General features: G+C 37.2%; 1 protein-coding gene across 2 annotated transcripts in view; it reads right to left on the minus strand.

Annotated features, from left to right (window-relative positions):
- Orc3 (origin recognition complex subunit 3) overlaps nt 1-17,293 on the minus strand; it is an 80,998-nt gene that overhangs the window by 20,744 nt on the left and 42,961 nt on the right. For both annotated transcript variants that reach the window (XM_059254091.1, XM_059254090.1), the window contains exons 10-13: nt 17,116-17,249; nt 16,609-16,672; nt 3,544-3,660; nt 2,652-2,731 (exon numbers count right to left, since the gene is read on the minus strand). In XM_059254091.1, coding sequence (XP_059110074.1) covers nt 2,652-2,731; nt 3,544-3,660; nt 16,609-16,672; nt 17,116-17,249 — 395 coding nt within the window. The remainder of the gene's footprint in view (nt 1-2,651; nt 2,732-3,543; nt 3,661-16,608; nt 16,673-17,115; nt 17,250-17,293) is intronic.

Raw genomic sequence — 17,293 nt, forward strand, 5'->3', positions numbered from 1 at the left:
ACAATATGCTGTATAAAGTGAACAAGCAGAACCCACAGGAAAATGACTGCTGAACTTGCTAAAATAAGGTGGGACAATCCTTCAGCGTTCCTGCTTCATGGAAGAGTCTGGCAGTGCAAACACAGAAGAAAGTGACTGTGAATTTTGCCAAAATAGGCGAGATAGTCCTTCAAATTTCCTGCTTAACTGAGAAATCTGCCAGATACTCTATGCCTGTAGGCTGAAGATGGATGCCCCAATGTTACAGAAGAACTTTGAGTGACTGTCTAGGCAGATGTCTGTCATTTCTATAGTTTTGGAAGTTGCCTATAATGCACTTCCTGTTTACTCAGGTAATATATCTTTCCAGGGTCTTTGATGGAGTTGAAGACTAGATAGTTATAATTATAGTTTTCCTTAGTTATGATAAAAGATAAATTAGATATGAAACTTCAGACTCACAAAGATAGGAGAGATAAGAGTATTTTCTTTAATTTTGCCAAATATAAATAGACTAAATATTATAACTGTAATTCTTGCTTGATATCTGTTTTGTTATATGTAATTTTACAATGTTAAAGTTAAAACTTTCCTTTTTAATTAGACAGAAAAGGGGAAATGATGTGGGATGTCCTTCTGTACGCTGAGAATAGTGTTATTTTTAATGGTTGATGAATAAAACTGCTTTGGCCTATGGCAGGGCAGAATATAGCTAAACGAGAAAGCCAAACTGAATACAGCGAGAAAGAAGGGCGGAGTCAAGAGAGATGCCATACAGTCACCCAAGAAGCACGATGCCAGTATACCGGTCACGCCACAGCTATATGACAACACATAGATTAATAAAAATAGGTTAATTTACGTTGTAAGAGCTAGAGAGAGTAATAAGCCTGAGCCATCGGCCAAACATTTATAATTAATATAAGCCTCTGGGTGATTATTTTATAAGTGGCTTTGGGATCAGGTGGGACGCAGAAATGCCTCCAGCTACAGGTTTTGGCTAGGCTAGCTCATCAGTGGGCTTCTAGTCACCATGGGATCTGAATCCAGGTCCTCTTCAAGAGCAGCAAGCACTAAGCCACTTCTCCAGCCCTTAACTTTGTTAGGTTTTAATCACCTGGGGAAACTGAGTTGTAAAAAAAAAAAATCAAGATTTACATAAAACTGTTCAGAAAGTGAAAATTACAAGACTGGCAAGAACTTCCTTCTGGGTTTAGCACCCAAACCATGGAGGCTTACACCAAAAAGGCTGAATGGGTCAAAAAGAACAGGCAATATTGTGGTCTTTGCTCTTAAAGGTCAGGCAGCACCTAAGGGGTGATGGGACTCCTTTGGTAAGTCATCTGCCATCTTGATTAGAGGCCATGAAATCTCCAAAGATTGGGCTCTAGCCAGTGTACATCCCATAGGGAGAATAGTCAGTGGAGATGGACATGTCCCTCCCATATGGTTCCAGAGGGAGCTACATGGCAATGATCCATTCTTACAGGAAAACTAAAGGAGACTGCTGATTTAAAAATAAAAAAAAGATACGTATGTGGATATCTATATGGTCTTAAAATACAACAGGAAAGTATAACCAAAAATATTAAACAATTTTGCCAGCTCCATCATGTATGTCAAATTCCAGCATGTTACTGACTTCACTTGTCCTAGATTAAACCCTATTTTCCAGGAAACACTCAAAATGAGAACCAAGAGAGACCCACTGAAAGAGTAAACCAATTGAGTACTTACACTATCTCTTAAAAAGATGCCTCATAGATAACTTCAGACAGGTACCTATGCCAACCAAGGAAAGCCTTTCTTAAACACTCCTCCAATCTCTTTAATTGGCTATTCAGAAGTGCCATTTTCAAAATTCAACAAATGGTTTCTGAGACATCATACCCTACACTGGATGTGACTGTTTCTGTCTTTCATCCTTATTTATTTATAATTGATGTCTTCTAGATTCCAATCCTTAAAACTTCATAATGCTAACTAAATGATGCCAACCCTCCAGAATGCTAACTAAGGGATCCCAAACCTTGACCTTATGACCACCATGGCCTCCTACTACCATGGGCAGTTGATTTATCTAAAGTAATGAATGCTATGCACACCTCCACCTTGAAAACTTAGTGTGACCCCTAAAGTCCTTTCATTGTCTCTATTTGGTCCCAAAGCAGCTAAGATCAATTGTTATCCTATATCACAAAAAAACCTGGGTTCCAGATCTCTGAGAAGAAAATGTTAAAATAAAAAATAAATGTGCATAACTAAATACATTAAACTGTTAAAGGTAAACAAAATATCTCATAGCTAGTTGTACACTAACTAGGCAAATTAAAAAGAAAAAGCAGGGCTCTAAAAAAATGAAATCTTTACCGTTAACTATTTTCATTACATTTGGCTCTAAACGAATGGATTTAAAAATTATATAATGAGATCACATGAGTGAGTTCAGGTCCAAATGTAATCATACATACAAGGAAGTAAGAAATGGAAGGTTGCTATATTAATTACATTATTGCAACTAGAAACTGCAGATACAAATTCAAAAGATTTTCAAAAAGTCTTACATACAACAGGCCATGTAGGAAACTTATGGGCAGATAGAATTCTGAAGGAAGGTGTTACTTACTGGCAGGCTTAAAGCTGACAAAAAAGAAACAAAACCAAAAAATTACCTCAGCAGCTGCAAGGCTGATACATACTCCTCTGAATCCCATACATTCTTTTCTAAACATGTGCAATACAGCTCCCTGATCTATAAATGAAAGATAAGATTTATGAGGAATAAAAATCACCCACCAAGTTTATAGCCTACTAATTAGGCAAAATCATACATAGCATACAAGTAATTGATGTTATTAATAAAAAAATTTCACTAAATTACAAGAGGCTTCTTGGCATATATTACCTGGATCAGAAACAACAAAAACATAAAAGTCAAATGAAATTGCATTGGGAGTGGCTGACACAAGTCACTTTACATATCAGTAAAGTTGAAAAAATGGCTGATTGAAGGATTAATAGCTAAATTAATCACGCAAGTCATTCCTCCATTTGATCTCTAAAACTCTGAGTTAAAGATCTAAAAATTAAGTATACTATTCACATGCACTCTACACATGGCTCATAGGTTTGGGGTATAATACAAGTTCAGCTGAGCATAATTTTACAAAGAACAGAAGTATTGTGTTTTAATTCTTGGTACAATACAAGGTTAACCACTAAATACTTTCAAACAGATTCTAGCTCTCAAACTAACTCTCCCTGCGCACGCGATAAACAGAGTAGGAAGGTTATATGCTACAGCACAAATATAGAGGAAACAATTCACTGGAATCCATGTGGCTATTTCTAGCTATGACTTTCAGAAAAAACAAACAAAAAGAAAAAAAAACCAATTTCTATTATTAGTAATGTGACCAGCTGGAATAGACTGTGTTCTGATTATAAGAATTGGCTCCATTTGCCAATATAATCAAATTCCAATGCCTGAGTGATAGAGAAATCAAAACAAGAAAGTACTATTATTCCTACGTTGTTGATTCCAAATGGGGAAATCTTAAGTACCTGTCGACCCAGTGGGTACTTGGGAAGAGAAGAGGTAAAATTATGAAGACATCTCAAAACAAGGAAGTAGTTCATATGGTAAACATGCAGGTCTTCTAGTAATAACTGAGTTTCCTCCTTAAAAAAAAATCACAAAATATATTAATAATACTCAAGGCAGTAAAATAAAATTTAAAAATCAATTTATGGATACATATTTTCTAGAAAACATGAGTATTTAGAAGTATAAATTACTTTTCTTAATTCATGAAAACTTGACATACATCAAATTTAGAACACAGTTCAGGGATATTTTTTAGTATTAAATCTGGTTATATTTTACACACATCAGAACTGACACTGTAATTAGCATCTATCCTGTCATCTACCCCACCAGTTACACACTTGTAATAGAATATTTTTATTCTCTGTCTGCCACTATTAACCAACTGGTATGTACTACAAGGGAGTGACATAATTTTCCTCAGCTTCACCAAAACAGCATACTGTTGTAGTTCTGGCCATCAATTCAATTGAGAGCCCCATTGTGATTTTCATCTATAACATTCTCATGGTCCATAAGCAAATATAGTGCAGACTATTTATTGCATGTACTCTTAACAGCAATTGTATGACTCTTTACTAGATGCTCTCATCCAGGGATTATAAACTAACGTAATGTTACTTTTCTGTTAAATCCTAAGGATGATGAGATCAAGATGGTTGGACTCTTTCAATAGTTAAGAAGTATTATAGCCTCTATGTTTCCTGTTGGTAGATGGGGATGTGAGCTCTCTCGGCTGCTGCTCCAGGACTAAGCCTTCCTGTCTGCTGCTATTTTCCTCATCATGATGGCAACAGACTTCCATCCCTCTGGAACTCTTGTCCTTAAGTCTCCCCTATGCTTTGTCTTTGTTTCCCAACTTCCTGTTCTGCTGAAGACAGAAGTCTTAAGGATGCTGCGCAACCAAGCAAGAGATTGGGTTAAAAAAAATGGAATTTTTCATTAAGGAACCTGTTCAAGGTCACACAGGGTAAAAACAACGAGAGTGCCCTATCCAGTTATTTATATTTCCTTTCTCATGCTAACTGGCATTTGAAGACTTTATTCTAGAAGAGTAAGGGAAAGATAAGTACAATAAACAAGCCTGATTCTTTAAAATCTTGCATCAAGGCCAAAGGAAAGGTCCAGAAGAAAAAAGGACAAGCATACAGTTGTGTACCCAGGCATACTCATTCAACAACTCTCACAGTTTGTCCTCTGAGCTCTAGGATGGCTGCTTCTACAGGTGACACCAGATTAAGAAGTTGAAGACTATTACTGAAGACAACATATAATTCAATCATAGGATTAGGAGAAATCAAGCTGGTACTGAGCTGCAACCCTTCTCCCTGAGGGTTAGCTCTTAGTGTTTGAAGTTGCTACGGGAGAAAAAGTTATTGAAAGTTCTACCTAGCTGGACAGCCTGCAAACCATTGGCCCGGCAAGATATTCCCAATGCTGCAATATTGGCACTTATATCTTGTGAGTAATGAACTAATTGGACTTAAGGCCCACTCAATAGAAAGGAATTCATGCCTGGTACTATTAACCTAGCCAAGAATCTGTGGCTATAGAGGTAATCGTTCTGGTATAAGTAGAGTGGTATAACTGGGTCCTAGATCCTAGAAGAGATCCTACATTTCCATTTATAGTTTCTAATTCTTTCTAAATACTTAACCATATACTCATTCATAAGTGCAGCTCCTAGCCCTCATCAAAGAAGCTTCTTTCTGCCATAAATTGAGATTACTATAGAGATCTACCAGATTGCAATACAGACTATAGATTATCCACCCTCAAACAGGTCATCATTGTATCAAACATACAATCATTATATCACCATGGAAAAGCTTACATGAATGAACTTTCAAAAGTAAGACTGCCTGCACATGATCTGTCTGAGGCCACAGAAGTCAATATGACAATATGAGGGAAAAGTGCTATGGTGATATTTTATTTGTAATGAAATGTGATTTTATTTGTATGTTAATAAAGTTGCCTAGGGATCAGAGCTAAGAGCAAGCCATTTAGCAGAAGTCCTGTGCTGGTGGCACACGTCCTTAATCTGATCACATGGCAGGCAGAATCTCTGTGTGTTCAAGGACACAGCCAAGTGGTGGGTGACCCGAACCTTTAATATCAGTACCAACCATACAGACCTGGAGGTCTGTAAAGACAGGCAATGATGAGGAAGTCATGTGGTTGGGTTTACAGCCAACGAGAAGGAAGAACAGAAAGGCAATAAAAAGACAGGACGGTCTCTCTCTCTCTCAGGGGAAGGACAGCAGTGAGTGTTAAGATAAGGTGGTCTTAGCTCTTGGCTACTGGTCGATCTCTAGGCTTTTAACTCTTTATTTGACTTAAGACAGGCTGCTGAGGGAGAGAGAGTCAGTTTCTCTCAGGATCGAGGCCCCAGCAGGTTGCCCATATATATATATACAGTCAAGATACCAACCAGTGTCTTAGACCACTTCCTGTTGCGTGGAAGATGTATGACTCTCAGCTACTTCTCCAGCATCATGTCTGCCTGCATGCCACCATGTCCTGCCATTATGATAATGGACTGAACCTCTGATCTGTAAGCCACCCCAATTAAATATTTTCCTTTATAAGAGTTGCCATGGTCACGGTGTCTCTTTACAGCAATAGAAACCCTAAGACAGAAGTTGGTGCCAGGGACTGGAGTACTGCTGTGACAGGCCAAACCATGTTTTTGTTTGGAGGAATATAAACTTTGGTACTCTGGATTAGGAAAGCAGTGGAATGTTTTAAATACTGCTTAATGAGCCATACTAGTAGGAGCATGGAAGACAATGGTGCTGAGAATGATTTGAACTGTGGTGATCAAGAGGTTTCAGAGGAGAAGAATCTTAACATGTTGCGTAGAGATCTTTCTTGTGATATTTTTGGTGAAGAAAATGGCTGATTTTTGCCCTTGTCCAAAGAGTCTGCCTAAGGTAAAGTGAAGAGTTTTAGATTACTTCCACTGGCAGAGGAAATCTCAAAACAGCCTAGTATAGACTCTGTCGTGTGGTTAATGGTGGTAACTCTAATGATGATTTATAATGAAAAGGAGCAAACTGAGCAAGTTAAATTACAAAATGTAAAATTTAAGGAGAAAACACCAAAAAGTGGAATGGAACCAAGTTCTGTGTTCAAGGAGATAAACAGATAAAGAAATGGAATAAAAGGAGTGGTTACCTCAGGGCAAGATCCCTCCCGCTATGTTTCCAACTTGTGAAAAGAAATTAAAGAAAAGCTTAGAGCCAGGTGTGGTGGTCCACTCCTTTAATCCCAGATCCTCCAGAGGCTGGTAGATCTCTGAGTTTGAGACCAGCCTGGTCTACAGAGCAAATTCCAGAACAGCCAAGCATAGGCAGTGAAGGACAGAAAGATGGTGAAGATGTAATTAAACAAGGGGGGACATGTTCCAGCCCCAGGACGGGGCTGAACTTGGCAGCTTCAGCCACGTGGTTCTGGAGTTAAGGATAGAAGGAAGGGGTATGGAATTTGCTTCAGTGACTAAGGAAGCCTCTGAGGCCCGGCATGTGTCAGGGGTGTCCCTGAATGGAGGCCTAGAGAGGCCATTGCATGAAGCTGTAAAGTTGAAGCCTGGACTGCCTTGGAGACCTCCAGATGTTGGATATGCCAGAGCTGTGGGATACCCATTGAGGAGGGCTGCTAACAGGGAGCAGCAACAGCCCAATAGGAAGAAATAGGTTGCAGTCAACAAAGCTGAATGGAGTTGGAGATCTGAAGAGCATTTTGACATCACACATGGAGATGCAGAGTTTGGAGTTTGCCCAGCTGGTTTTTGGTCTTGCGTTGGTCCAGTATTTCCTTCCTCACTGTGCTCCTTTCCCTATATTCTGGAATGGCAACGTATATTCTGTGCCATTATATGTTGGAAGTTTGTGATCTGCTTTTTGCTTTTGATTTTATAGGCAATTACCATGAAGAGATGGCATGAATCATAGAAAAGACTTTGAACTTCAGAGTTTTAAATAAGTTTGGGATTATTAAAAAATATGGGAACTTCTGAAGTTGGACTGAATCCATTTTTGCATTATAATATGGCTACAAGCCTCTTGGGAGCCAGGAATGTGGTGGCCTGAAAGAAAATGGCCCCTAAAGGCACTTTTAGGAGGTGTGGCCTTGTGTAGTAGGTATGGTCTTGTTGGAGGAAGTATGTCACTGTGGAGGTGGGCTTTGAGGTCTCATATATGCTTAAGATATAGTTCAGTGTCTTAGATCATTTTCTGCTACCTGCAAGATGTAGGTAGGACTCTCAGCTACTTTGCCAGTACTATGTCTACCTGCACATTGCCATGTCCCACCATGATGATAATGGACTAAACCTCTGAACTCTAAGCAAGTCATCCCAGTTAAATTTTTTCTTTTATAAGAGTTGCCATGGTGATGTCTTCAAAGCAATAGAATCCCTAACTAAGACAGCTTTTGTCTTAGGGTTTCTATTGCTGTGATAAAACACCATGAACTAAAGAAAGTCGGGGAGGAAAGGCTTACACTTCCACATCATAGTCCATCACTGAAGGAAGTTAAGACGGGAACTCACACAGGACAGAACCTTTACAGAAGCCAAGGAGGGATGATACTTACTGGCTTGTTCCACATGGATTGTTCAGCCTTCTTTGTTAAAAAATCCAGAACCACCATCCTAGAGATGGTACAACCCACAATGGGCCCTCCTCCACTAATCACTAATTAAAAAAATGCTGTACAGGGTTGCCCAAAGCCCAATGTTTGTAACTTTTATTATTTGTGGATTTCATATCATGTATTCTGATCCTATTCATCTCCTTGTCTCCTTGAATCTGCTCTCTGCTATTCTTGGATTCCATTATGGAAGGAAGAGAACCACTTCTGAATTATGGTCCTCTGACCTTCACATGTAAACCATGGCACGTGAACACATGAATTCATGTACACATCTTACAATACATTTTTAAAAATACAATAAATTACTTTATATGTTAAGACTTATTTAGTCTCTGAATATATGATCTATTTTAGAATAGTCCATGGGCTGCTAAGAGGAATTTGTATTCTGGATCATCCTGATGGAATGCTAATTATATTATCATTTAATTCAAGTGTTTCTTTGTTTACTTTGATGATCTATTCATTGGCTAAAGTAGGGTACTGAAGTTACACATTGTTATTGTTTTGAAGTTAAATTATAATTTTACCTATAGTAGTAGTTGTTTTATGAAATTGGGTGTTCCCATGCTTGGTACATGTATGTTTAGAATTATAATGTCCTCTTGAAGGATTGTTCCCTTAATATGAAATGGCATTCTTTTGAAAAATATTTAATTTTATGTGTAAGGGGGTTTTGCTTGCATGTGTATCTGTGTACATGAGCATAGAAGCCAGAGGCCAGAAGAGGATATCAAAGTTGTTAGTTGCCATATGGGTGCTGGCAATCAAACCTGGGTACGCTATTTCTGCAGTCCTCAATGAAGTGACTTTCTTATCTATTCTGACTAGTTTTGGTTAAGTTTATATCGTCAGATAGTAGAGTAACAAATCCAGCTTGTTTCCTAGTTGTATTTGTTTAGAATATAGTTTCCAACCATTACACTATCGTAGTCCCTTTCAATGAGGTCTAATTTCATGTAGAGAACTAAGAGTTGAATCCTGTCATTAAGGAATTTGAAAAGATAGATTTATGTATTTATGGTGTGTGTGCGTGCGCATGTGGATGGAGATCAGAGAACAACTCCAGCAGTCACTTCTTTCATTCTACCATGTGGCTTCGAGAATTGAATCCAGGTTGCCAATCTAGGTTGCATGTGCCTTTACCCACTGAGCCACCTCACTGGTCCAGATAATGCCCTTACCTAGCTTTTGTTGTTTGACTGGGGAATTGAGAGCACTAACACTTCATTTTTATTGAAAGGTGTGTATTATTTTCTGTCATCTTGTTGATTTTGTAAAATTTATTATTTCCCCATTCTCTTGCCGAACTGTTATTCAATAATGGTTTACTCTTCCCTGTGGCTCCATGGATATGTTTGTTTTCTTCTTCAGTCTAAGGAATTCTTTCAAGTTATCTTCTGTATTTTCTCGCTTACTGGTCAGGAAATCCTCAAACCTGTTTTGGCACGGGAAGTTTTCCTCTCTTCTTCAATTATAACAAACAGTTTTGCTGGATACAGCAGTCTGGGTTGGTAGTTATTATTTTTCAGAATTTGGAATACATCATTCCAAACTATCATGACTTTTAAAGTTTTTGTTGAGGACTATTATTCCAAGAGGCCTGCCATTATACATGTCTTGTGTAGCAGGAATCTTAAAAGGTCTTATTAATTAAATCAAACCTAAGGCCAGTTATTGTGGTGAATGCTGGAATATAAGAGAAGCAGAACAAGCCACAGCTACCTCACCTTGCCAGTTCCTCAGCTGATCCTGTTTCGTCAGACTGGAAGCCTCTCAGTCCTCATCCAGAATGAATCTCAGCTGAACTACTGCTCCAAAGCCTGAAAGCTTAACCAGCTAAAAGCGTCTAATTTCTGGTCTTCACGCCTTATATACCTTTCTGCTTTCTGCCATCACTCCCTGGGATAAAAGGCTCACTTTCTGGGATTAAAAGGTGTGAGTCACCATGCCTGGCTGTTTCCAATGTGGCCTTGAACTCAACAGAGATCCAGAGGGATTTCTGCCTCTGGAATGCTAGGATTAAAGGCGTGAGTGCCACCATTTTTCTAGCCTCTGTATCTAGTGGCTGTTCTGTTCTTTTGACCCCAGATAAATTTATTAGGGTGCACAATATTTTGGAGAACACAATACCACCACAGTCTTGCTTCTTTTGTGGTACTTGCAACATAATTTCTTTCTTTGTTCTGTGTATTTAGTATTAATTATATGTGATGAAGAGACTTCTAGGCTCTTGTCTATTTGTTAGTGTAAATGTCTTCTCTGTCTGGACTGGTCCCTCTTTCTGTAATTTTGGGAAATGATTTTGTTGAAATTTTTCAGTGCCATTAGAATGAAATTATTCTTCAGTGCCATGGTTCTTAAATTTAGTATTTTTCTAAGTGTTTCAAATGTCTTGAAAACTCTGTTTCTACTTTACTTATTATCTTTGTCTTTGTTGGAAAGTTCCCATTCCTCTTACACCTTCTCTTCAAGTTCAAATATGCTATCTATTCTTGATCTACTTTATTGATGAGATTTTCCAGGTGCTTGGCCTTTTTATTAGACTTACAGTGTTTTCCATTTCCAGTATTTTCATTTGTTTTTCCATTAGTATTTTTATCTCTTTATTGAATTCTCCTTCATATCTTGAATTTAAATTTCTTATTTCACTTAGCTGTTTGTGTTCTCTTGGAATTTGTGTCTTCTCTAATTTCTTTGAATATACTTATAATCATCTTTCTTGTTCTTGGGCATTTTTTTTATATACTAGTCACAGTTGTCAGCGTATTTCATAACTGTGTTCAGGATGATTCAACCAAAATATACCTTGGCTAAGAATATCCACTATTTTCCTCAAAGATGTCACTCTTCCGTTGTTGAAAAACAAAGTCCACTTAGGATTCATGCTGAATTTTGAGATAAAGGGGTAAAAAATATAATAATCAGAGAAAATACAAAATAGCCTGCCTGCCAATTCTCAAATGTGACAAGAATACTTTGGGGTTTTTGCAAATGTTGTCTTCAATTCTCTCCCTCTAACTTCCTAAATGGCAGCTCTATACCTTTCTTTATGTCTTTATTAGAGTTCATCTGTCTTAGTCAGTGTTCTATTGCTGTGAGGAGACACCATGACCTTGACGACTCTTCTCTATAAAAGAAAGCATTTAACAGGGGACTGCTTACAGTTTCAGAGGTTTAGTCCATCTCCATCATGGTGGGGAGCATGGCGGCACACAGGCAGACATGGTGCTGGAGAAGTAGCTGAGAGTTCCACATCAAGATCAGCAGGCAGCAGAAAGAGGGAGCCACTGGGCCTGGCTTGGGCTTTTGGAAACCTCAAAGGCCACCCTCCACCCCCTCTAGTGACACACTTCTTCCAATAAAGCCACACCAAATAATTCTTTCAAATAGTGCTACTCCCTGGTGACCAAACATTCAAATATATGAGCCTATAGGAGCCATACTTATTCAAACCACCACAATCTGTAAAATAAAATTGCTGATTTAGGTCTTCTTACTAACAGTCATTTACTACAACTTAGATAAGTTTAAGCTTCATTTTTTTTTTTGGTTTTTCGAGACAGGGTTTCTCTGTGTAGCTTTGCGCCTGTCCTGGAACTCACTTGGTAGCCCAGGCTGGCCTCGAACTCACAGAGATCCGCCTGGCTCTGCCTCCCGAGTACTGGGATTAAAGGCGTGCGCCACCACCGCCCGGCAAGCTTCATTTTTTTATTCTCAGTGGATTTGGTTGGGTAAATAGGCATAGAAATACTGAAACATTATCATGCCAGACTAATAAGTTTTCTACATAGCTCAAATATAATCTGTGAGAGGTAACTATGCCAAACAGCTTTAAAGATGATTTGAATATAAATACATTAATTTCCTTAAAACTATGTAGGGTTAGTAATTCATAAAATATGTTGAGACTAATGGAAACTGATTATGACATGAAAGGATAAATATGAATAACAAAAATATTAGTAATAATACAGACTATATCATCCACAGCACTATAATGAACCTACCCTTAAGCTATGATGACAAAACTTTATTTTTAGCCTTTAATCCCAGCACTCCAGCCTGGGCTACAGAGTGAGTTCCAGGAAAGGCACAAAGCTACACAGAGAAACCCTGTCTCGAAAAACAAAAACAAAAATAAACAAGCAAAAAAATAACTTTATTTTTAAATGTTACTTAAAGTATGTATGTAAATATCTACATAAATATATAATAACAAAACTATGTATTTGGAGGCAAATTGGGGGTGTTACTCCCATTTTTCTTCAGTTAGAGCAGTGACACATGGTTGGGCAGGACACCCAGGCAGCTTGACAGGGCTACCTGAATGTAAAGGTTGCAGCTGCCTCATAGGAAGCAGTTTCCTAAGCTACCCACAAACTACCTTCAGAACCAACTTGCCAAAGTATTTGAAAAGCTCATTTCTGAGTTCTCAAACACTATGAAAGAACCTTAGGCATCTTTTCCTTCCTTGCACTCTCAATAAAGTATTCTACAAAGGATATAGGATTTTGAAGTCAGGTCTGGATATTATGGCAGATCCATCATTTACTAATTGTGACTACTGACTGAATGATTATTTTTGAGACAGGGCCTTATGTAACCCAGGTTGGTCTTAAATTCCCTATATGGCCAAGGATGGCCTTGAAACATGTGATTTATGCAATAATAAGGAATGAACCAGGGACCTGGGCATGCTAGGCAAGCACCGTGCCTACTGGGCTACAGCCTGAGCCCTAACTGCAACCCTTTAACAGTCATGTTACTTACTCCTTTGTGACACTTCATCTACACAGAGTTTTTTTTTTTTTTAAATCTGTCTTATCACCACAAAGAGACAATGCACACAACTCTAGTAATCAGAGGAATACTGGTGATTCTGAGGCAAACTGAAGTTTGACAACGACTGATTTTTAAGTATATCAGGGCAGAAAGCAAAACAGATTTTAAGACAGAAATAGTCAGGAATGCTGAAATTTTCTGTGAAGTATAATTTATTTTCTACCTCTTAGAAACTTGATTATAGAGCCAGGCAGTGGTGGTACATACATTTAACCCCAGCACTTGGGAGGCAGAGGCAGGAGGATCTCTGTGAGTTTGAGGCCAGCCTGGTCTACAGAGAGAGTTCTAGGACAGTCAGAAATACACAGAAAAACCCTGTCTCAACCTCCTCTGGAGCATTCAGAAGCTAGGCATGTCTATATATAACTAAGTAACTGAATATTACGCATTGTTATATAAAGGTTTTATATATTATGATACACAAAACACATAAATCTATGCACTTAAAACGGAGATCAAATTTTATGGTAGTGAAAAACATGTAATGATTTGCAATGATAAATACTATGCTATATTTTTTACTCTCATCTTTACTTGCTGAATAGGCTAAGCAGAAATCATACTAGGAATCATTCCATTTTATAGATAAGGAAATTGAAGCTTAAATTAGTAAGTCTTTTTTCTTAAGGAACTGCAGCTAATGAGTAGCTGGAGTTCAAGATGGAATGCAAGATTACCAACAGGAGAATTTTGCTGAATGATTGTGTTTTTAGAAAAAGATTAAAATATTCACAGATATTTTTATTGTTTTGGTTTTTTTTTTTTTCGATTTTTTTTTTTTTTTTTTCCGAGACAGGGTTTCTCTGTGTAGCTTTGCGCCTTTCCTGGAACTCACTTGGTAGCCCAGGCTGGCCTCGAACTCACAGAGATCCACATGGCTCTGCCTCCCGAGTGCTGGGATTAAAGGCGTGCGCCACCACCGCCCGGCACACAGATATTTTTATTCTAAATTAAAAATACAGGCATACTAATTATTTTTATAGACATCTTTTATATGACTTCAATAAGTAGCCTATAACTTAAGGGTAAGAGTACAAAGTCTATGCACTTCTTCATATTTCTAAATGTATGAAGTCTTGAGAAAATAAGTCCTTAAAGTACAAAATATGCAGTGCTAAAATGAATATAGCAAAGAAAATAACAAACAGAAGGTAGTGAAACAAGAATACAACGTAAATAAATGCCTAGGAAATACACAAAGAGTCCCTGAAACAGATAAATGTGCTATTTCTGTACTAGATTAGACAGGCTCTTCTGTCATATCAGTGACTTAAGAGTACTGTAACAAGTATTCCTGACTTTTGACAATACACTAGGAATGTTCTAGCAAGAACATACTTAGCAACAGATGACTTAGCAGAGAGTTGTTCCTAATCTTAAAATACTTAGCCTCACTTGTTCTGACATTTCTTCTTCTAGGGCAATCACTTGCATTGGCTCCAAGAACTTCCTATACTGCACTAAAAGGGTTACAGAGATTATTCTGTTATGCAGGTAATTTGAGGCCAGACTATCTCAAAAATAAAGAAATTTTTAAAAAGAAAAAGAAAAAGAAATAATATTTACTAGAAGCCATTCTCAATATATTTTGGAGATGTTTTTTAGATTAAAACTTCTTGAGGCTGGAGAGATGGCTCAGAGGTTAAGAGCACCGGCTGCTCTTCCAGAGGTCCTGAGTTCAATTCTCAGCAACCACATGATGGCTTATAGCCATCTATAGTGGGATCCAATGCCTTCTTCTGGTGTGCAGGCATACATGCAGATAGAGCACTCATATATATATACAATAAATAAATCTTAAAAGAGTAAAAAACTTTATTATAAGAATTTACAAATAAAAAAGCACCATGAAGTGAAATCAAACAGATTCAAAGTCCAAAGAAGATTTTACTGTATAGACAAATTAGTGTTTATGATTCCACAGAATATATGCCCTGTAGGATCTAACATCTTTTGTTCAAATTGTAAAAACAATACACATCAGTAAAATTCACACTTAGAAGCTGTGCTTCTTTAAGCTCATTTTCAGTTTACTGCCAATTTTCTATTAGCTTTTTTCCTAGACAAGCATGAGCAATGTGAAAATAAATGAGACATTATAGTTTTCTAAACACTTATCAGCAAGAAACTTACTAAGTAAAATGGAGGGCCATTTATTCAACAGAATACTATGGCACACTCTTTAGTACCAACATAGAAAGATTTATAAGATTAAGTGCGAAATATAATGTGCTGAGGAATGTCGTTTTATCTTCAAGAAAGAAGAGTTCTCTAAGTATATATAATTACTGTTACATGTGGACTCTGATTCTAGAATGACAGATAAGAAACTAGTAATAATAGCTATATCCAGGGAGAGAAAAGAGTAGTTTGAAGATTAAAGGCACAACACTGGTCTTCCCTGAAACTGCAGTTGCCTTATAAAATTAAGTACTGTATTATTTATCTCAGAAATAAAAAAAATTTCCTTCGACAGATTCTATATTGTATAGCAACCTCAAAATTTTAATCTTTATTCGTTGTTCTGACTAATTTTCATTTCAACTTGACACAGGATCGAGTCATTTTGGAAGAGGGAACCACAACTGAGAAAATGCCCCATCACACTGACCTGTGGGCAAACCTACAGTGCATTTTCTTAATTAAGTTATTGACGTGGGAGGAGGATGCATAGGTCACTGTGCGTGGTGGTACACCTGAGCAGGTACTTCTGGGTTCTATAAAAAGGCAGGCTGAGCAAGCCAGTAAGCAGCATTCCTTCATGACCTCTGTATCAGCTCCTGCCTCCAGGTTCCTGCCTGCTTTTTTTCCATTATGAAATATGATATGGACTCATAAGCAAATTAAGCCCTTTTCTCCTCAAGTTGCTTTTAGTAATGGTGTCCCATCAAAGCAATAGAAACCCAAGCTATAGTACTAGTATACATTGACTTACAAAATTATTTGCTTTAGAATGTCATTTTAATACTTATTGTCTTAGTCATATTCATCTCCCCACTAGTCCCTTCTTGCTCCAAATGGGTCCTCTTCTACTTGCATGATTAGTTTGTTTTTTTTTAATCTAGATTCCACATACAAGGGAAAATATGTAGTATTTGTTGTTTCATAACTAATAAATTTGCAAGAACATAATTTCTTTCCTGGTATTAAATTATCACTATATAATAAAATGAAATCAATTCTGAAGACTTAGCAGTAGATGGTTAAGCTGCCTGGCTTCTACATGCTTTTATTTAATAGTAGTCTAATAACAACAACAACAACAAAAACAAAAACCAATACAGCAATCTCTATTGATATAAAGGTGCTTCCAAAATAGAACATCAGAGAAAAATTCTTCATGGCTTGATTTACACTTGATTTTGCCATGTGTAGTACTCACTCCTAGTTGACTATCAAGACTCAGTAGCTCATCCTCCATTATTAAGACATACAGGTATATTTTATAAAATTAATCAATGTTTGAATGCATATTCTTTTGCATGAAGAACAAGGCAGTAAGACGCATACATTCCTACCTTTAAAACTGTCTCATTGGTCAACAGTGCAACTTGCTTTTCTGAAGCTTGTTTCTCCACGTACCTAAAATTTTTATCATCCCATACAGAAAAAGGGAACATTAAGCAAATTTACATATTTGAATAGCATGTTAGGAAAAATAACTACTTAGACTGGTTTCCATACTTTTTCATTTCTTTTCAAAAATATATTAAATACAACAGTTCATAATTAACTTAATGATAATTAGTGAAGTCATAAGGGCCATATCCCAGAAATAGGAAATGTTATTTTTAAAAGATAACTCTAGAGAACTTACAAGTTATGTAAAATATTAGTAAAAATATTTTTCTTTATGTTAAAATTTTAAATCCAACAAAGAAACTCCATCATCAAAAGCAAAATAGTTTTACACTGCAAAATAAATTATCATTTCATTCCTCACTTCAAAACCAACTGAAGCTAGCATCCTTCATTTATCCTAGTCTATAATATAAAACACACTAAATATGTATTCATCTTTTTACCTCCGAAATGATGGAAGGCGCCGGACATTTTCACATTGATTAACTGAGAAAAATTTTATTCTTTTCTTGGCTTCCGGGAGATCACAGCACAGAACACTTAGGGGTTGCAAATAAAAATGTTCTAGTAGAGAAAGCTGAAAGAAATATGAAATTTTTTATAGTTTGGTAGTAAACATTT

This window comes from Peromyscus eremicus, chromosome 2 (genome assembly GCF_949786415.1).
Source record: "Peromyscus eremicus chromosome 2, PerEre_H2_v1, whole genome shotgun sequence".
Taxonomy (NCBI): Eukaryota; Metazoa; Chordata; class Mammalia; order Rodentia; family Cricetidae; genus Peromyscus; species Peromyscus eremicus.